General features: G+C 43.0%; 1 protein-coding gene across 5 annotated transcripts in view; it reads left to right on the forward strand.

The window, feature by feature from the left end:
- The first annotated feature begins 1,087 nt into the window (after window positions 1-1,087).
- Window positions 1,088-15,505, forward strand: part of PDLIM5 (PDZ and LIM domain 5) — a 124,114-nt gene continuing 109,696 nt past the window's right edge. For all 5 annotated transcript variants that reach the window (XM_030491530.1, XM_030491531.1, XM_030491532.1 and 2 more), the window contains exons 1-2: window positions 1,088-1,176; window positions 4,026-4,161. In XM_030491530.1, coding sequence (XP_030347390.1) covers window positions 4,066-4,161 — 96 coding nt within the window. In that variant the 5' untranslated portion in view covers window positions 1,088-1,176; window positions 4,026-4,065. The remainder of the gene's footprint in view (window positions 1,177-4,025; window positions 4,162-15,505) is intronic.

Below are 15,505 nucleotides of genomic sequence, written 5' to 3' on the forward strand. Positions count from 1 at the left end.
GCTTGAAGAAGAGATTGAAATCCTCTGAATTGTAGTGCTGACGGTACTATTAATTAGATGCATGTTTCTTTCACAGCCATTTCTACTTGTAATGACTTTTAGTGCATGTGAAGTATGTCAGGAACCTCAAGCCTCACCTAGCTGTGAAGTACAGCTACACTAAACTGAAATGGTATCGCTTCATCCTTGCCCTGTTCCTCTGTCCTGTGAGGCAGCTGCTCTCCCAGTGAGTTTGTCCTGCTTCAGACTCAGCGAGCTTGTGGATTGTCAAACTGGTAGTCTCTGTGTTCAATAATTCTCCTGCTCACAGGCAAGCATGTCGTATAACATGATCTGACCAAGCATCACCTTAGAACCAGTTTGATTTCTTGCACCCGCTCCTAGGGAGAGGTTCTGCCAGGAAGCTCCCTTTCCTCCTTGCCGGAGGACCCCTTCTAATTTCTGAGCTGAATTTATTCATGGCCACTTTATACCCATTTGTTCTTGTGCCAGCGTTGTCTTTTAGCTTGAACAGCTCTTCTTCCTCGCTGCAGTTCCCCAGTTGGATGTGCTTCAGAAGGCGAGTATATCCCTGCCAGTCCTCATGTTACTCTCCACATTAAACCGAACTCTCTCCTTTTCTAAGGTCTCCTGCTCTCCTGCGGGCTGCCCTTGCAGCTGCAGCCGCCTATTACTGAAGAGATCGTACATTTGACATAGCGACGGGGCTGCCTGGGGAGACACTTTGTGGGTCGGGCTCTTTCCCTCTACACCCCGCCCAGCACAGCAGCCCCTTCCCTCGGGCCTGGGACCGGAGCGGCATCCGGAGAGCGCCACCCGTTCCCCGCTCACCCTCGCGTGCACAGGTGCGCCTTGAGTTACTCGTGCGTAACGCAAAGCCAGGGGAAAGCGTGCATTTCCCTATTAAAAATGAATAAATAACTTAACCGGGCCCGCCCGGGAACGGTGCTTTAGAGCCTTCCCCGCTCTGCCCTGCTGTCCCATCCCGTCGCTGCTGGGCCGGGCTGGGCTGGGCTGGGCCGGGCCGGGCAGGGCTGGGCAGGGCCGGGGGAGGAGCGGCGGGAGGCGGAAGTGAAAACAAGACCGGGGGGACGGAGCCGCCGCTTCCCAGACGCGCAGCGGGTGTCGTCGCCTGTCCGCGCACTGCACCGCGCCGTGCTGCACCGCACCGACGGGGTGAGTGGCGGGGGGGAGCAAGGAGTCAGCAGGTTGGATGGGGTTTCTACAGCCTCACGGTGTTTATTTCAATGTACTTTCTTTTTAATGTAATTTCTTTTTAAGCGGAGTTTGTCGCGGGCTGGAGCTGTCGGTAGAGCGCAGCGGGCAGCACCCGATCCCGGGGGCAGCGGCTCGGAGCCCCGCAGGGAGCCTTGTGCTGCGGCCGTGGGGCACCTGTGTGGCTCCTTGCTCTGGGCCGAGCAGGCTGGGGCTCTGGGGTGCCCTGCTCCACAGACTTTGTGGCTCGCTGGGGTGCCACCGGGGCTGTAGGGCACCTTGGACCGAGACGAGCGCGCTGTGGGGCTGCCTGGCCTCCAGGCTGGGGTGGCCGCGGGGCTTCTCGTTCCGGAGCGCTTAGAGGGTTCGGTGGAGAAGCTGTGTAAAGGGGGTGCGGGGGGTACGGGGTTTTGTGCTGGTGCTGCTGGCGCCAGGCACAGCCATCCCTCCCGGGGGGCAGAGGGGCCCCGCTGGCCACTTCTGGGATCTGCTGGCCACTCCTGGGCCCCTGCGGCACAGTGCCCTGGCGGGCAGTGGTGCAGGAGAGCGTTTCTGCCTGCGTTTTGAAATTCCCCCTTCCAGAAGTAGATCCCCCAAGCGTTTGATCATCTAAATGGAAGTTGCACAACTTCACCCTTGGCTGGTTGGTTTGCACAATGCTCCCCACGTGAAGTGGGGTTGTGGGGTTTGCAGTGCTTTCTTTTAAGGTGTTGCTTTAGCATGTTTGAAGAAACTCGTTAAATTAAACTTTGAGTGGATCTCCTTTGTATGCCATGCCTTCCTGGTGTATGTGTAAGCCTAGAGATGCAGACATGGCAGGATTGAGGGGTTAGACAGGAAAGATGAATGACGCTGAGTGTGATGCACGGCATTTCAGCAGGTAGTCTCTTCCCTCCTGTTTGTAGTTGCTACAAGTGGAAAAGAACAGTAGTATTTTCTAATACAATTTAATCTTTTCCTAAGTCCGTTACTGTAACTAGCTGTTAATTAAAAAAGAGAAAAAAGCTACTCAAGTGCTTCAGTTTCAGCTGCTAGGTAAAGCTTTCTGCCTGTGCCAATGAACTCCTTGTGTGCTGGTCACTAGCTGTGGTTTTCTTTTCTGCAGTCTCCAATTTATCCACTGTCACTGCGGTGGATTTCATTTAGAGGGAATGAAAAGAATTCGTGTTTTTATATGGAAAGAAATCTGTGGTTAATTAAAGTCCTCTTTTTATGAGGGATTCGGTGCACAGAGCAATTAAATGACTTGTAGCCTAGCTTTAGTGTTGAGTGAGCCCCCTAGGAGTCCTAGTTTAAACTTGGTGGAGGCTTTTTGTTTCTTTTCTTCCTCTTCTGCCACATAAAAGCTCAGCAGTGTGTTTCCCCCTCTGTGCATTGGTGCTGTTGAGACTTTTCAGGGTGGGTTTATTGGGCACCTAGGGTCAGAGCTGCCCTTTCGCTGGATGCCAACAGGCATGTCAGGAACTGCCCGGGTATCCCGGCACCTCTATTGCCCCCTCTGAGTTCAGCTTCGTAATATGTATCTTGTTCTGCCCAATGCCAGCGGCCCTGTTCTGGTTACCTGGGTGGCCACTGGTGTGAATGAAGTTTACTGTTTGATTTGGAAACAAGTCTGAGCAGTGGATCTCTGTTACTACTAGCTTTCTCGGGGGGTGACATTAAATGTCCATCCCTGCACTGACAGGGGCTGTGTGACAGCCCTGCTCTGATGGTCTGTGAGGGTGGGCTGTGTTTGCAAAGATTCACTGCCTCTAAAAAAAACCCCAAATAACACAGCCCCCCTGCAGTGTCTGAACAGCTAACCCCGGGGTTTGTGGAGCCCCGTGGGGTTTGCAGCCTGCTTGTGTTAAGTCCACCTTAAATGTCCCTATTACGAGTATGGAGTCAGGCTGTGCCCCGGTGTAGTCTTACACCAGCCTGCTCTGGTGTGCTCCTGCCTGGCTTCAACCATACAAAAATAGACGGCATCCACTACCTAAGATGTCATTGTAACGTTACTTATCTGAGGCGAAACTGAAGCCCTTATCTTTGACGGCGAACGGCAGTTAAGTGCCTCGGTTGCCTTTTAAAGGTAATTTAAAAGGAGGGAGATGCCTGGATTTGTGGGGAGGGAGATGCCTGTCTTTTGCTTCCTCAATATTGAGTTGTGGCTGTGGGTATTTCACTTTAGTTCACGGCTTTCATTTGGGGGTTGGTTTGAAGATCTGTTTTGTCTGTTGTATTGTTCTACCAATACGAAGCTATGCTATAAAAATTAGAAAGTCACAGGGTTTTTATTTTCTTCTGATTAACTTCAAAACTGTGATGTTTTGACATTGTTTTGAACTGTCAGGACATAATGCATTTAGAAACAAGCTTTGAGCTGATGACATGGAAGCATATGATATTAATTTTGTTAGAAATGAATGTGCCAGTAGTGCTAATTTCTTCTGTACTTGGATTTAAGGGATACTATCAATTCATGCTTGTCTCAACATTGACCTTTTTTAAGATTAGCTTTAATGTTGGGGCTTCTCCCACTTCCCCCCCCATGTTAGTGTTAGTAAGAAGTAGTTGTCAAGACATCTGTTGCTGAGAAGTTCTCAAAGTCCCAAGTCCATGTTACATTCCCTAGTTACGTGGCTTCCCAAGCTATGGAGGAAAACAACATATAAGGAATAAAAGCACAAGTAATGGCTGACCTGGTGTGTGTTTATTGGCTGTTTTTATACTATGAAGGGGAAAAGATGAAGAAAGAAGGCTTTCAAAATGGTAGACAGTGCCTTTTGGTTTTATAGTCTTTAAATTAAAACTCTAATCCTCTTCCACAGGCATCAGTTCTTTGGATTTGATCCTTGAATACTAAACGACATGAGCAACTACAGCGTGTCTTTGGTCGGCCCAGCTCCTTGGGGTTTCAGGCTTCAAGGGGGAAAGGATTTCAACGTGCCTCTGTCTATCTCTCGAGTAAGTGCATGTGCCTCTTTGCCTGCATGCTGGGTATCTGTTGTGCTGTGGCCAACCTGCAACCTTCAGACATAAGTATGCAAAGCCATTAATTAGAGTTGCTGGGGCTCAACTTGCCCTGTGGTGGGGGGGGTAGAAGCTGGGAAATTAAATCATTATTGTGTGAAGGCTCCAACAAAATTATCTTAGTAAGGATATGTTCACTTGAAGTGTTCATTTTATCTGCATTTATTTATGCAACACAAAAAGAAGTCACCCTCGAATTCATCTCCCTGGTCTCACCCAGAAAATAGAGATGCAGGGGCTGGCAGGAAACAAGCAATTTTCTGTGCAGCGCTGAGCCTGTGCAGTTCAGATGGGAGGCAGTGGGGAAAAATCTCTCAGGTTACCCTTGTTTATTCAGCAGCTCTTAGCAGCTTGAGGATCTCTTGGTGTCTGTTCTTGCAAATCGCTCTATTTACAATAAAAAGGCACTTAAATGACAGTAGCTGTAAATAGCAGTTCATCAGTATGTGCCTGAGTGAACATGACAGTTTCTCATGAGTGTTTTATAGTATGTGTGCTCTAAACTGGTATTCAAAGGATTTGAGGAACTAAATTCAAAACAAATGTGATCTTTGTACCCAGGCACTATCTAACTAGTTTCCTAGTCTAAAGCCACGTTTTCAAGGAAGGCTGGTCTTCCTATACAGCCTGAGTTTCAAAGCCTTCCTCATACAGCTGAAGCACTTCACATATAAAATACAGGGACGAGCAGTATTGAATTTATAGGATCATTGGAAACCAGTAAAGAAACTGGCTCCTGATTGCTCTGTACCCTGGCACCTTTGAATTTGGTTTGCAGCGTGGAAGCATTTATGTACGATGGCCTCTTCTCTGTTGACAGCTCTCCTCTCCCTCCTGCATATTCATTTAGTTTAGTGACAAAGATGAATTATTTTTACACCTGTTGGAGCTGCAGAATTGATACTGCCCTGGAAGACTGAGCAGGTTTCTATTTGGGTTTATGAATCATGGGAATATTTTTAGCTGATCTCAACTGGCGATTCAAACCCTGCCAGTTCATTTAAACTTGGCTTATTCTACCCACCAGTGGATTATGCTGGTGAAGTTTAAATACAGTTTGGCTCCACAGAATTACTTTTATATGGCTAAAATGGACTGGAGAGCTGTAGAAGTACCTGAGTACAGATGGTATCTCAGCCAGAAAGGGGTTGAGAAGCAGTTTATTCCCAAATTCCAGTGATTTTCAAGCTAAACTGTAATTCAGTTTCATGTTCAGTAGCTGGTTACTCCCACACTAATGAGAAATGTGAACTGGGGATGCAGATAGTGTTCTTTTGATTTGATGGTAGAAGTGCTATCATGACAAGGATTTGCAAAAGCCTAAGCTCCTGCCTACATAGGGTGCTCATGCATGGTACTGATGAGCAGTTAAGTGCTCGGAGGCAGTAAACCCTAGTAAACAGCTAGTTTTAGGAAAGGGGAGTGCTTTTTTTGTAGGGGCCTTTGCAGTCCTGGAGATCTAGAGTGCAGTCCCACTGTTAAGCAGCCTTCCTCTAAAAAGGAAACATATGTTGAAATTAGTCTAGACTACTACTTTATTGCAGGAATCAAATATGCTGTCGCATGGAGTAGCCTAGGGGAATTGGCCTGAATAGCTACATATAAAAGCCTCAGTTATGGGATTCCCTAATGACAAATGTCAGCGCCTGCAAGAGCAGAATGTAATGAAAGACGTGGACTGGGGTGGTTTTAGGACTTTAATTTGTGCATGGAAGGGGAAAGCACAATATCCAATTCAACTGTTGTACCTTAGCACTGCTCTACAGCTGAACTGTTTCTTCTACCTTGCAGTTAAGCGTATGAGTATGCAAATATTACACTGCCAAAAAAATGGTGTGTGGTCTTTTTTTTCCCCCTCTCCTTTGGATTAAAAAAGTGCTTAGTTCTAGTATGCCAATCCAGCTTTGGCCTGATAGCTGGAAGAACTCAATGCTGTGTTCCTGGTATGCTAGAACAGAGCATACCATTCACACCCCCCCAGCCCTTCTTTTCCTCATGTAGCATAAATGACTTCCTGTGTCTGAAGGCTGCTAATTAAATTATTTTAGCAAAACAGTAATGAGAAAGCAGAATTATGTTCTTTGGCAAGGAGGACTTCTTCGGTTTTGTTTTGTTTTTAGTTTGTCCTCTAGATGCCGAGGATGAATGTGGCTGCGATGCTGAGGGCTAATTTCCTGCTTTAGTTTAAACTCCTTGAAATTAAGTTCAAATAAAGTACAGTTTATGAAGCACAGAAAATAAAGAACTTTAGAAACCAGTATATCTGAAAAGCTAATCACTTTTTACTAATGATTTGAACAAATTAAGGTCTCATATGGTTCTTTGGAGAATGTTTTTAGTAAGTTACTGAGCTTTGTACAGAATGCAGTTTTAATGAGTGTATTCCTTATTGCCTCTGTAAGGTAAAACAAGCCTGGTTTGTGTTCTTCAGTTGAAATTCTTAATGTCAGCTAAGGTGTAGCAGATTAAAATTAACACAGGGGTAGCAGTAACATTTGATTTTTCATGAGGTGGTATATTGTAGACTAGTTGAAGCATGACCAATAGCAACAGTTATTGCAGGGTTATGTCAGTCACTTTATATAGCTCTCTTATACTTATATATACTTATACCCTGTGTATACTTATACAGCTGTACACATTTCATGGTAAGTGATATATGTTATGTTGGGTACATAGCCTTATAGTTGGTGGCATAAATCAGCACAACAAAAATGCTTGCAGTACCCTTTATGTATACTTGTATCTGGTTGGACTTCAGCAGGGTGGCTTTTCACAGTCCTTTTCTTTACCTTGCGAAGGCACCCGTCTGAGCCCTGCAGAGCTATTATGCAGGTCAGCAATTCAACACTGGGAAGCTGATGTGGTGTGGAAGTCGTGATGGTAGTGTGGTGAGGGGTATGACTCTCACAGAAGAGGGGTCAGGGGGAAGCAAGCTGCTCTGAGTGTACAACAATTTCATATTTGCCTTTCAACCAGGAATAAAGGATGGGTTGAGGTGGTAGATCTATATCTTTTAATAGCCAAGTGTTAAAGTAGCTCAGGCCTCCACATGTAACTGTACTGTAGGGCTTCCAGGTAGTTTATTCTGTAGTGGTACTTTTATAATGAGAGATTGTGACCTGTGACCTGTTAGCCTGCAGTGAAGAAGGTAGCAATTACTGAAGCTCAGGTATGCGAACTTAGATTATTCTGGGTTGCTGTTCTTGACTTTTCCTCATGGCATTATACATTAATTAAAGAAGCAACTATTCTCTTTTCCTTTAGACCTATGTTGTGGTGCAAAAGTGAAAAAAACCCTGGAAAGTTAGAGCAGATAAGAACAAATAACTGAGATGTGAGGTTATTTTCTGGTAGCTGTAAAGTAGCTATTGTAGGAAATTACTAAGATTCATATTTCTTCCCTATGGAAGAAAAAGCTTATTATCTATCCATCTATCTGTAATATATGTAGTTATGTGAAGTGACGTTTGCCATAATGTGATTGTCTTCGTATAAATGAATTGATTGCTTCTGGATCAACACAGACCACTGAAAAGACAGCTGCTTAATAATATCTCCACCTGGTAGATTTAGGAGGCATTGTTCCAACACCTAGGAGTGTTGGCTACACCACAAGAATTTCAGCATGGGTGCTCCTTGTTTCTCAATTATTTCCAAACAGAATTTATTTCCAAGTTGCAGGATGTTCTGCTAAACACCAGCTGGGTCAAAAAAACCTCCTATTAAACCAAAATAATTGCAGCTGAATTATTTTGGTTTTAATCATGATTGGCAATAATAAGGGATCCGCTGTTGCTGATATCCATGTAGATCTGTGGTCTTGGATAAATTCCACTGGTGCTAAGGTTATGTCCAGTTTGGGAATAACATTGGTCCACGCTCAATAGATCTTTGCTTTCCAGATTTATTTGCACAAGAGTTAGGGGTTTTTTTTTCAGCTGAATTAGAATAAAGAAATGCAGTTTTGGAGATAAAGTAATCCAAGCACACGGCTAGGTAGGACTCAGAGTGGCTCTTGGGCACACTATTATAGTTATGGAATTTGGGGTTACTGCTATCTACAACATGGTCTATGTTTACATGCAACACAGTAGCTTTTTAAACAATACACACTTCTTTAGAGCTTGAATTGACATTATATTTGCTTTTCGGAAGTTGGTTAGTTCCCATTGCTTAATTAATATGGTTATATTAAATAAAAATAAAATAAATATAAGATAAAATATGAAATACATATATAAATATAAAAAAATCAGTAAGCATGACTAACATTAGAATTGTCAAAACTGCTGTCATCTGCAGATTGACATAAATTGTGTTTGATGTTGATGATGTATTAATTGTGTCGTGACGACCTGTGAGAGGTTTAAATACTTGTTCTAAATGTATGTTTGAAATGTTTGTAGCCTATCGAAATGTTTGTAGCCTATCAAAATGTTTGTGGTGCAGTCTCTAAACAGTGCTTGTCTCTGGTTTATGACAGTATTTACCACTAGAAACAAGGAAATACTGAAGCGAAACCTTTCTTTGAGCAGTAACGTAGCCTATGGACTTTGTATGTGCTTCCATGCAAATACATGGGATATTTTTTTGTATTTAAAAATTACTTTTTGTTCAATCCTCGTGGCAGCTCTAGCCGTCTTCCTCAGAAGATGTTTTGCTGTATGTCTTTCTCCTCCTGCAAGAACGAAATGGAATATGTCTCCTTGAAATGCGTGACCTGTCTGACAGCTCTGTTTTTCTACTGTAACTTCTTTCAGTGTGTTTCCCCCCAGCTTCTTCCTGCTTCACTGATCACTTTGCCTCTTAAAACAACAATAAAATACCCAAACCAACCAACCAACTGAAACCCAAAGAAACAAACAAAAACCCCAAACAACAAAAAAACCCCCACAAAACAATTTCCCCTCCTTCCCCCCCCCCCCCAACAAAAATCCCAGACCTTAGGAATAATCCTTTCTTTTTGCAGTTTTTAAGTTTTCAGTATTTCATCTTTTTCAAGTGTGTTTTTCTGTGGTGGTGTTGCAAGCTTCTAGTTGATGGGAGACACATAATAATGAATCTGTCAGCAAGCAGTACACCCAGCAGTAGGTGGAAGAGCAGCCCACCTTGGGATGAAGTAGGGAATGCATGTGCATTCAACCATGCATGAATACATCAACTGCTTAATATTCATCCCATGTGAATGTACTGATGTATCTTCATGCTGGTATCAGGAGGTCACTATAAGAGAAGTTGTCTCCTTTTCTCTCCTGCTTTCCTTCCTTCCTGCCCAGGTACATACATGGTTACCCAGCAAGTTGTACGCATGGGTGGAGCATGTATGATTGTTTTTGCACAGTGTTTGCTTATTCAGGGGTTTGGTCTTGGCCACCTTAATAGTTGGAAGCAAGCTGTTTTAAAGGTACTAACGTGTGAAAATAATGTCAGCGAGAAGATAATAAAGGAAAAAGGTGGATTGAATGCACCTAGAGCATGTCAGCTTTGACTGGAGTCTGGCTGAGACTGTTACCCTTGTGTTTGCCTGAATTATTTTATTAAGCCAAATGTGTAATGTTGAGTAAAATCAGGGTTTTTTTGTAAGTATGAAATAAGTTATTGCGGGGCGGGGGGGAGGGGAGAGAGGAAGGGTTGGGATGGATTGGGGAAATGGCCTGTCAAGCAGGCATGTGAAATAGGAGAGAAACACTGGAACAACTGGTGGCCTGGCCGGTGATGATTGTGTTGGTAACTTTATGCTCCATCCTGGAAGCTACTGGCTAAGCTCTAACTGGCAGCTGCTGGCATTGCTGTGCTGGTTTGCACAAAATACAACTGAAGATGTATTCCACTACTGCAACTTCCTTGCACAGGGTCAAAGATACTGGCAGAGGTCATGGCACTTACCTGCTGATCCTGCTCCTAGGGCAATAAACGCTGTGTTTTACGGGAGCTGTCAGTCCTTATGAAATAAATGGGATATTAGCCAAGACATACACGAAGAAGTGTTATTCTGTTCTGTTTAATTCTGTTTACAAGATGCGGTTTACTGCAAGAATACTGAGAATGACAAATGAGCTACCAGTGCCAAAGTATGCATCCTCTCTGCACTAAGTCCTGAAGGAGCAAGGTTTCTTCTTTGGGAACAGAGTGGAATATGGACAATTATAATGCTCCTAGATGCATAAGTGGTTTAATATGAGTGTTTTCTGAAAGTCTTAAGAGTGCTAGTTAGTGTTTCAGAGTTTGTGTAGTTGTCTGCAAGCAACATCCTCCTTTAGAGCTCCTCAGTTTAACTTGAAGATGGAAAGAGAGATCAGTTGGCACAGACCTTGTTTCCTGATTGCCTCTTTTCCCACTGCTGTTTAACCTCCTGTGCTGAAAATTGGGAAAAGGGCTGTGTTTCCCCTGACCATTTGTTTTCCTTCCCTTGTCTATTCTGCTATGCAGTTTAAAGAAAGACACATCATCACTGGAGTGGGGTTGCGAAAAAGGGAGGGCATGGGGGAAAAGAAGCTGAAGAAAAGTGTCTGCATTTCATCTGTTCATGACTTTATTTGTCAGAGAACCTCCTTGGACTATGTAGGAAGCTAACTTATTTTAAAATAGTTCCTCTACTGATGTCATTCCCCCAAAAGTGAATCTGGCTGTACTGGGGGGTGAAAAGGAACCAAAGAGCTTGTAGCTGAGGGATATTCAATTGGATGTGTGAATATGTTCTTTTTACATTAAAAAAATGCTTGTAACTTTTTTTTTCCCCTTGTAAGTGACAGTTTAGTTACAATATGAGAAGTACAAGCTAAATACTTCATGATGGAAAAACTAAAGTATTTGTTTGCAATGTCTGCTTCTCAAAGAGACATGTAGTGGAAAAAATAAACTCTGATTAGATGTTCAGAGCAGATGCAAAATTGGCAGTTCTTCCAGAGGCCAAAAAGCAGGGCCATTTATTGAATAGTAACTGCAAAGAAATTAGGCATATTTTCTTTGCAAGTGTCTGGCCCTGGAGGCTTGACAACTTCTGTCGACTTCTCCACCATTTGGAGATGCTATTTTTAGTGTAACTGTTTTTCTCATTATTCATTGGCCGATGGCTATCAGAAGGCATTGTGAGAAGAGACATGGTGTTGAAAGGTTTGTTTATTTGGCTTTGGTGTGGAGCTAGGAGATAACATTGTTGGCTTTTTTTTTCCCCCTCATTTGTTTTGACTTTTTAAGAATAGATTTCATATGTTATCAATATAGGGGAAAGTGTGAGAGAAAACTCTCTTGTGTGCCTAAAGCAGTGGAAATATGGGAAAGGTAGGGAAAATGATATTCCTCCTCCCAGTGGTCAAAAAGAAGAGGAATTGAGGCTGAGGCTTGTTTGAACAAATACGAGAAGTAGAAGTACATTTACTTCCATAGGTGGCACTTACAAGAATAGAGACAGAAGAAGAAGATGCCACTCCGAAGGCCAGTGTTACGTGAGTCTTTGAATGACTCGAGTCTTTGAATGACTCAAGTCTTCAGGGAAAATAGGACAAAAGTTATCTGTTTAGGTTCCCTAACTATAAGAAGTCCTTGAGCTGAATTTGTGGAGAGCTGCGCTATCTCTTGTTGGAAGAGTTGACATGGGTGGAAGAAAAAGGCTATGAACTTTGGGCACAGAGTCCTTTGAGGTGCAAGTATCTTCAGTTACCATGTTGACATGTGTTGCGTTTAGGAGTTGCTGTGCTTTGCCTTGCTTGTGTTTAGAAGTTTATACTGTCCTGCTGCTCTGATGTGTGCTGCTGAAGGCAGAGCTGATGGGTAAGCGGTTGAGTGTCATAAACTTTGCTAGCCTGTTTTAAATGCAGACAGGCTATTGCTGTAGATATGCTAGCAGGTGATTGTGGGCTGTATGTGTCTAGATCAGGGCTATGATGGTCTTAGCAGACAAGTTTGCTGGTAAGTCAGGTTTGTAATTTCATTTGCTTCCAGGAACTGATATTGAAAGGGCTTTCTTCAGGAGCATGGTCACACTAGTAATGCTGTGCTGTGGCAATTCAGACCCATCTTCTGAAGAGGAAGAAAAAATCCCAGAAGGCATTGGGAGCTTGTGCTGTGTTTGTGCTGCAAGAGCAGCCTCTCTAATGACTTGCTTAAAACTAGATACATAGGGAAATGAAGTTCAGGGAAAAGTAGGATTGGGCAACAAAGGAAGAGGGAAACAAAATGTGGATGCTGTAGGGAGGGGCAGGTGCCACTCTGTGACTGACTGCTGCTCAAGCACCAGGCAGCTGCAAATGCCCGTGGCCACTAAACACTTCTGCAGAACAGACCTAAGGTTTCAAGCTGGGGATTGAAGGCCAGCCTTACCAGACAGGCTGTAAAAGTCTGTTTTAAATGACTTGCGTAACACTGCATGGAGTATTCCCACCATCTTTTTTCCATTTCTCAGCTTCATTCATCACTTGCCTTTCAACACTGTCAGTTACTGGGATGGTTCCACACACAGTAGCTTTTCATCTTTCATCCCTTTGAGACACCAGTGCAGTTCCTACCACACGGTCCCTTGTGTACGCTCACCCAAGTAGAGAGGTAGTAGGGGGACAAACTAGCATGTTATAAATTGAAGACTGTAGCGTGATGCACACCCTTAAAGCAAGTAAGTGCTACACCAACTGAATAAACTATACATCAAAACTACTGAGTAAGCAGGCACAGAGCACAGACAGTGACAGCACTTCTGCTGTCAGACACTTTATTTTTACTTAACAGGGAAAATAGTAGTCTTCAGTGTTTTATGATGCAGAAAACTTGGAGTGAAATTAATAATTCTGTGACACCTTGGTGACTTCTGCCTATATACTGTCGAGCTTCAAGATGTACCAAGTGTTGAGTCCCCACTCAAAATGGGAAGATGCTATGCATCCCTCGAAATTGGTGTTTCTTCTTTTAATGTAGACCAGAAAATTTCAAATAGAATAGTCCATAATAATAATCCATAATAGAAAAAATACTATTGTTATTATTATAGCTTCTATCTCATTCTGAGTTAGTCTTGCATTAGAAACTTCAGCTTAAACAGTTAAGCTTAGTAAAAGTAAAAGCAAGAGAAAATGGTCCGTATGTAGTTGAAAGCATGGACTCTTGCAATTGCTGTCAGCTGTGCCTGTAACAAAGCCCTGAAGTAAAATGTAATGCCTTGTGTGAAGTCCCATAGGATAAAAAGTGGCTCTTGCCAGGTCTTTAGTAGTCCTGTTGGAAAGGTCAAATGGTTTGCATGTTAACTGGATATGAAAGAAGTTTGACTTACCCTGGCCTATATTAAGGAATGACGTAATGCGGTATCTAGTTCTTTCCCTAACAAATGATTGAACAAGTAATGTGACATACTTAACGCAGGAAGGTACCAGAAACATTTATTTTGTGATAATTATTTCATAGCTCTCTGGAAGTTTTGAATAGTTGTTTAGATGCTAAGCCTGGGTTAGTATAGAGTGTATAAATTTCAGGAAGGTAAAACTCCTTGTTTGTAAAGTTTTTTGTGTTTATGAACGTAATTAGGTCATCTTTGTATGTTCTAACACCCAAAATCTATTAAACCTGTGCAGAAAATGACTGATGTGTGTCTGTTAAGTGTGGTGTTGTATTGGTTGTAATGGCATTTAAGATTTTTAAAAAGGAATTCTGTAGAGCAAAGGCAAAATGCTGTAAATATGAAAAATGCAGACATAAAGATCTATTTTTGTTATTAAAAAAGATTATATCACCTTGATGGAAACTCTAGCTATAGAACATTTTTTGGTCAGAACCCTTAAAAAAACAGACAGCTTTGCTGTGCGAATACTCCCTCTGCCAGACAGAGCAGCTTATTCTCAAAGTTTATACTATAATGTGTTATTAAAGCTTTTTCTTTCTAATGTACATCTTATACGTGACAAGCCAGGCATAGTTTCAAGTCCAGTGCTGCTAGTAAGTGAAACTTTTCTTGTCAAGTAAGAGGTCAAAATTGTTGGGTTTTGGGGGAGGAGAATGAGGCCCCTTGCCAGTGATTTCTACCTCTTCTCTTTTTGGCTCTAGACTTAGCTTGGTGTTGTGAAAGACATGGAGAGGTAGACTAATGGGATTGCTTGCTTCCAACTTGCTCATGTATCTCAGCAATTCCTTCTATGCTGTTCTGTTTTTCTTTACCATATGCCTTTAAAAGGAGGGAAAACAAAAAGGAGAAGCCAACAAAAAAACCCCAGTGGAGATCTACAAGAAGCCAGAGAGCTTGTGGAAGTTGGGTTGGGCTTGCTTTTATTAGACTAGTAGGGAAGTGGAAGGCTTGTAAAGCTTTAAGACATCTTGATAGGGTAGATTCTCTTGTTTCCTCTTGGCTTTCTGCAGCATCTTGTCAAGTCACAGTGTTTTGAGTCCAGACTGAGTAAGAGTGTTCTCTGCTTAGTGTCTAAGGTGGTTTGCTAGCAATTATTCAGGAATGAAAAGGCATCCCCCCAAATATATATTCTGACAAGCAGAATATAATCCATCCTCAGAGGACAGTTAGCTAGTATTTTGTGAGGGACTGATTGCCTGGATTCATGGCTTGATCAAATGCAATGTAGATAGTGATCAGGGGATGCAATCAACCTTGCAAAGTAAGCAGTAGTGGTTGGAGAGTAGGCAGCATTGCATCCTATCTGGCAGCCTGAGTCCTTGTTCTTTTTAAATTTTTTCTTAATGCACAGAAGAGTGTGTATGTGTGTGTTGGGAGAACCCAAAACATCATCAGTTCATAAAATGGGAATAAACTCCTGTAATACCTAATGCTTTTCTTGTACATTAATTAGCACCCACCCTTCTGTCAGTGGTAGTCATTGGCCGAAGAAGGCTGGCGGAAGAAAATGTGTGCTTGCATCTGCATGTTGGAGCTCAAAGCTAACTCTATGGATGACACTCTTCCTCCATCAGTGCCCTGAGCAGGGATAGTAGGTGGAACTGGTGCAGCTTGCTTAGCCTAACAGGAGCTGGGGCTGCTGTCACAATGGTGGGGGCACATACCTGGGGACAATACAATTTGAAGTACCGAAGCCAGACTTGCTAGGACATGTCTGTCAGCATACTAAGCTGTGAAAACTGCCACTGAATGCTTATTAAATTACAGCTTTTGTCAGCTATGGATACAGTCTATTCTCTCCACTTTCCAGCTGTCGTATTTTGGCAACTGGCTACAAGCAAAAGACGTTGTAGCAGGGGCTGACATGAATCTCCTTTGAGAGCATACTCAATATGTAAATTAAATTATCTTGCTATTGTGCAGATTGAGCATAGTTCTGTAAATGCTAAG

The sequence above is a fragment of the Strigops habroptila genome, chromosome 7, assembly GCF_004027225.2.
Source record: "Strigops habroptila isolate Jane chromosome 7, bStrHab1.2.pri, whole genome shotgun sequence".
NCBI lineage: Eukaryota > Metazoa > Chordata > Aves > Psittaciformes > Psittacidae > Strigops > Strigops habroptila.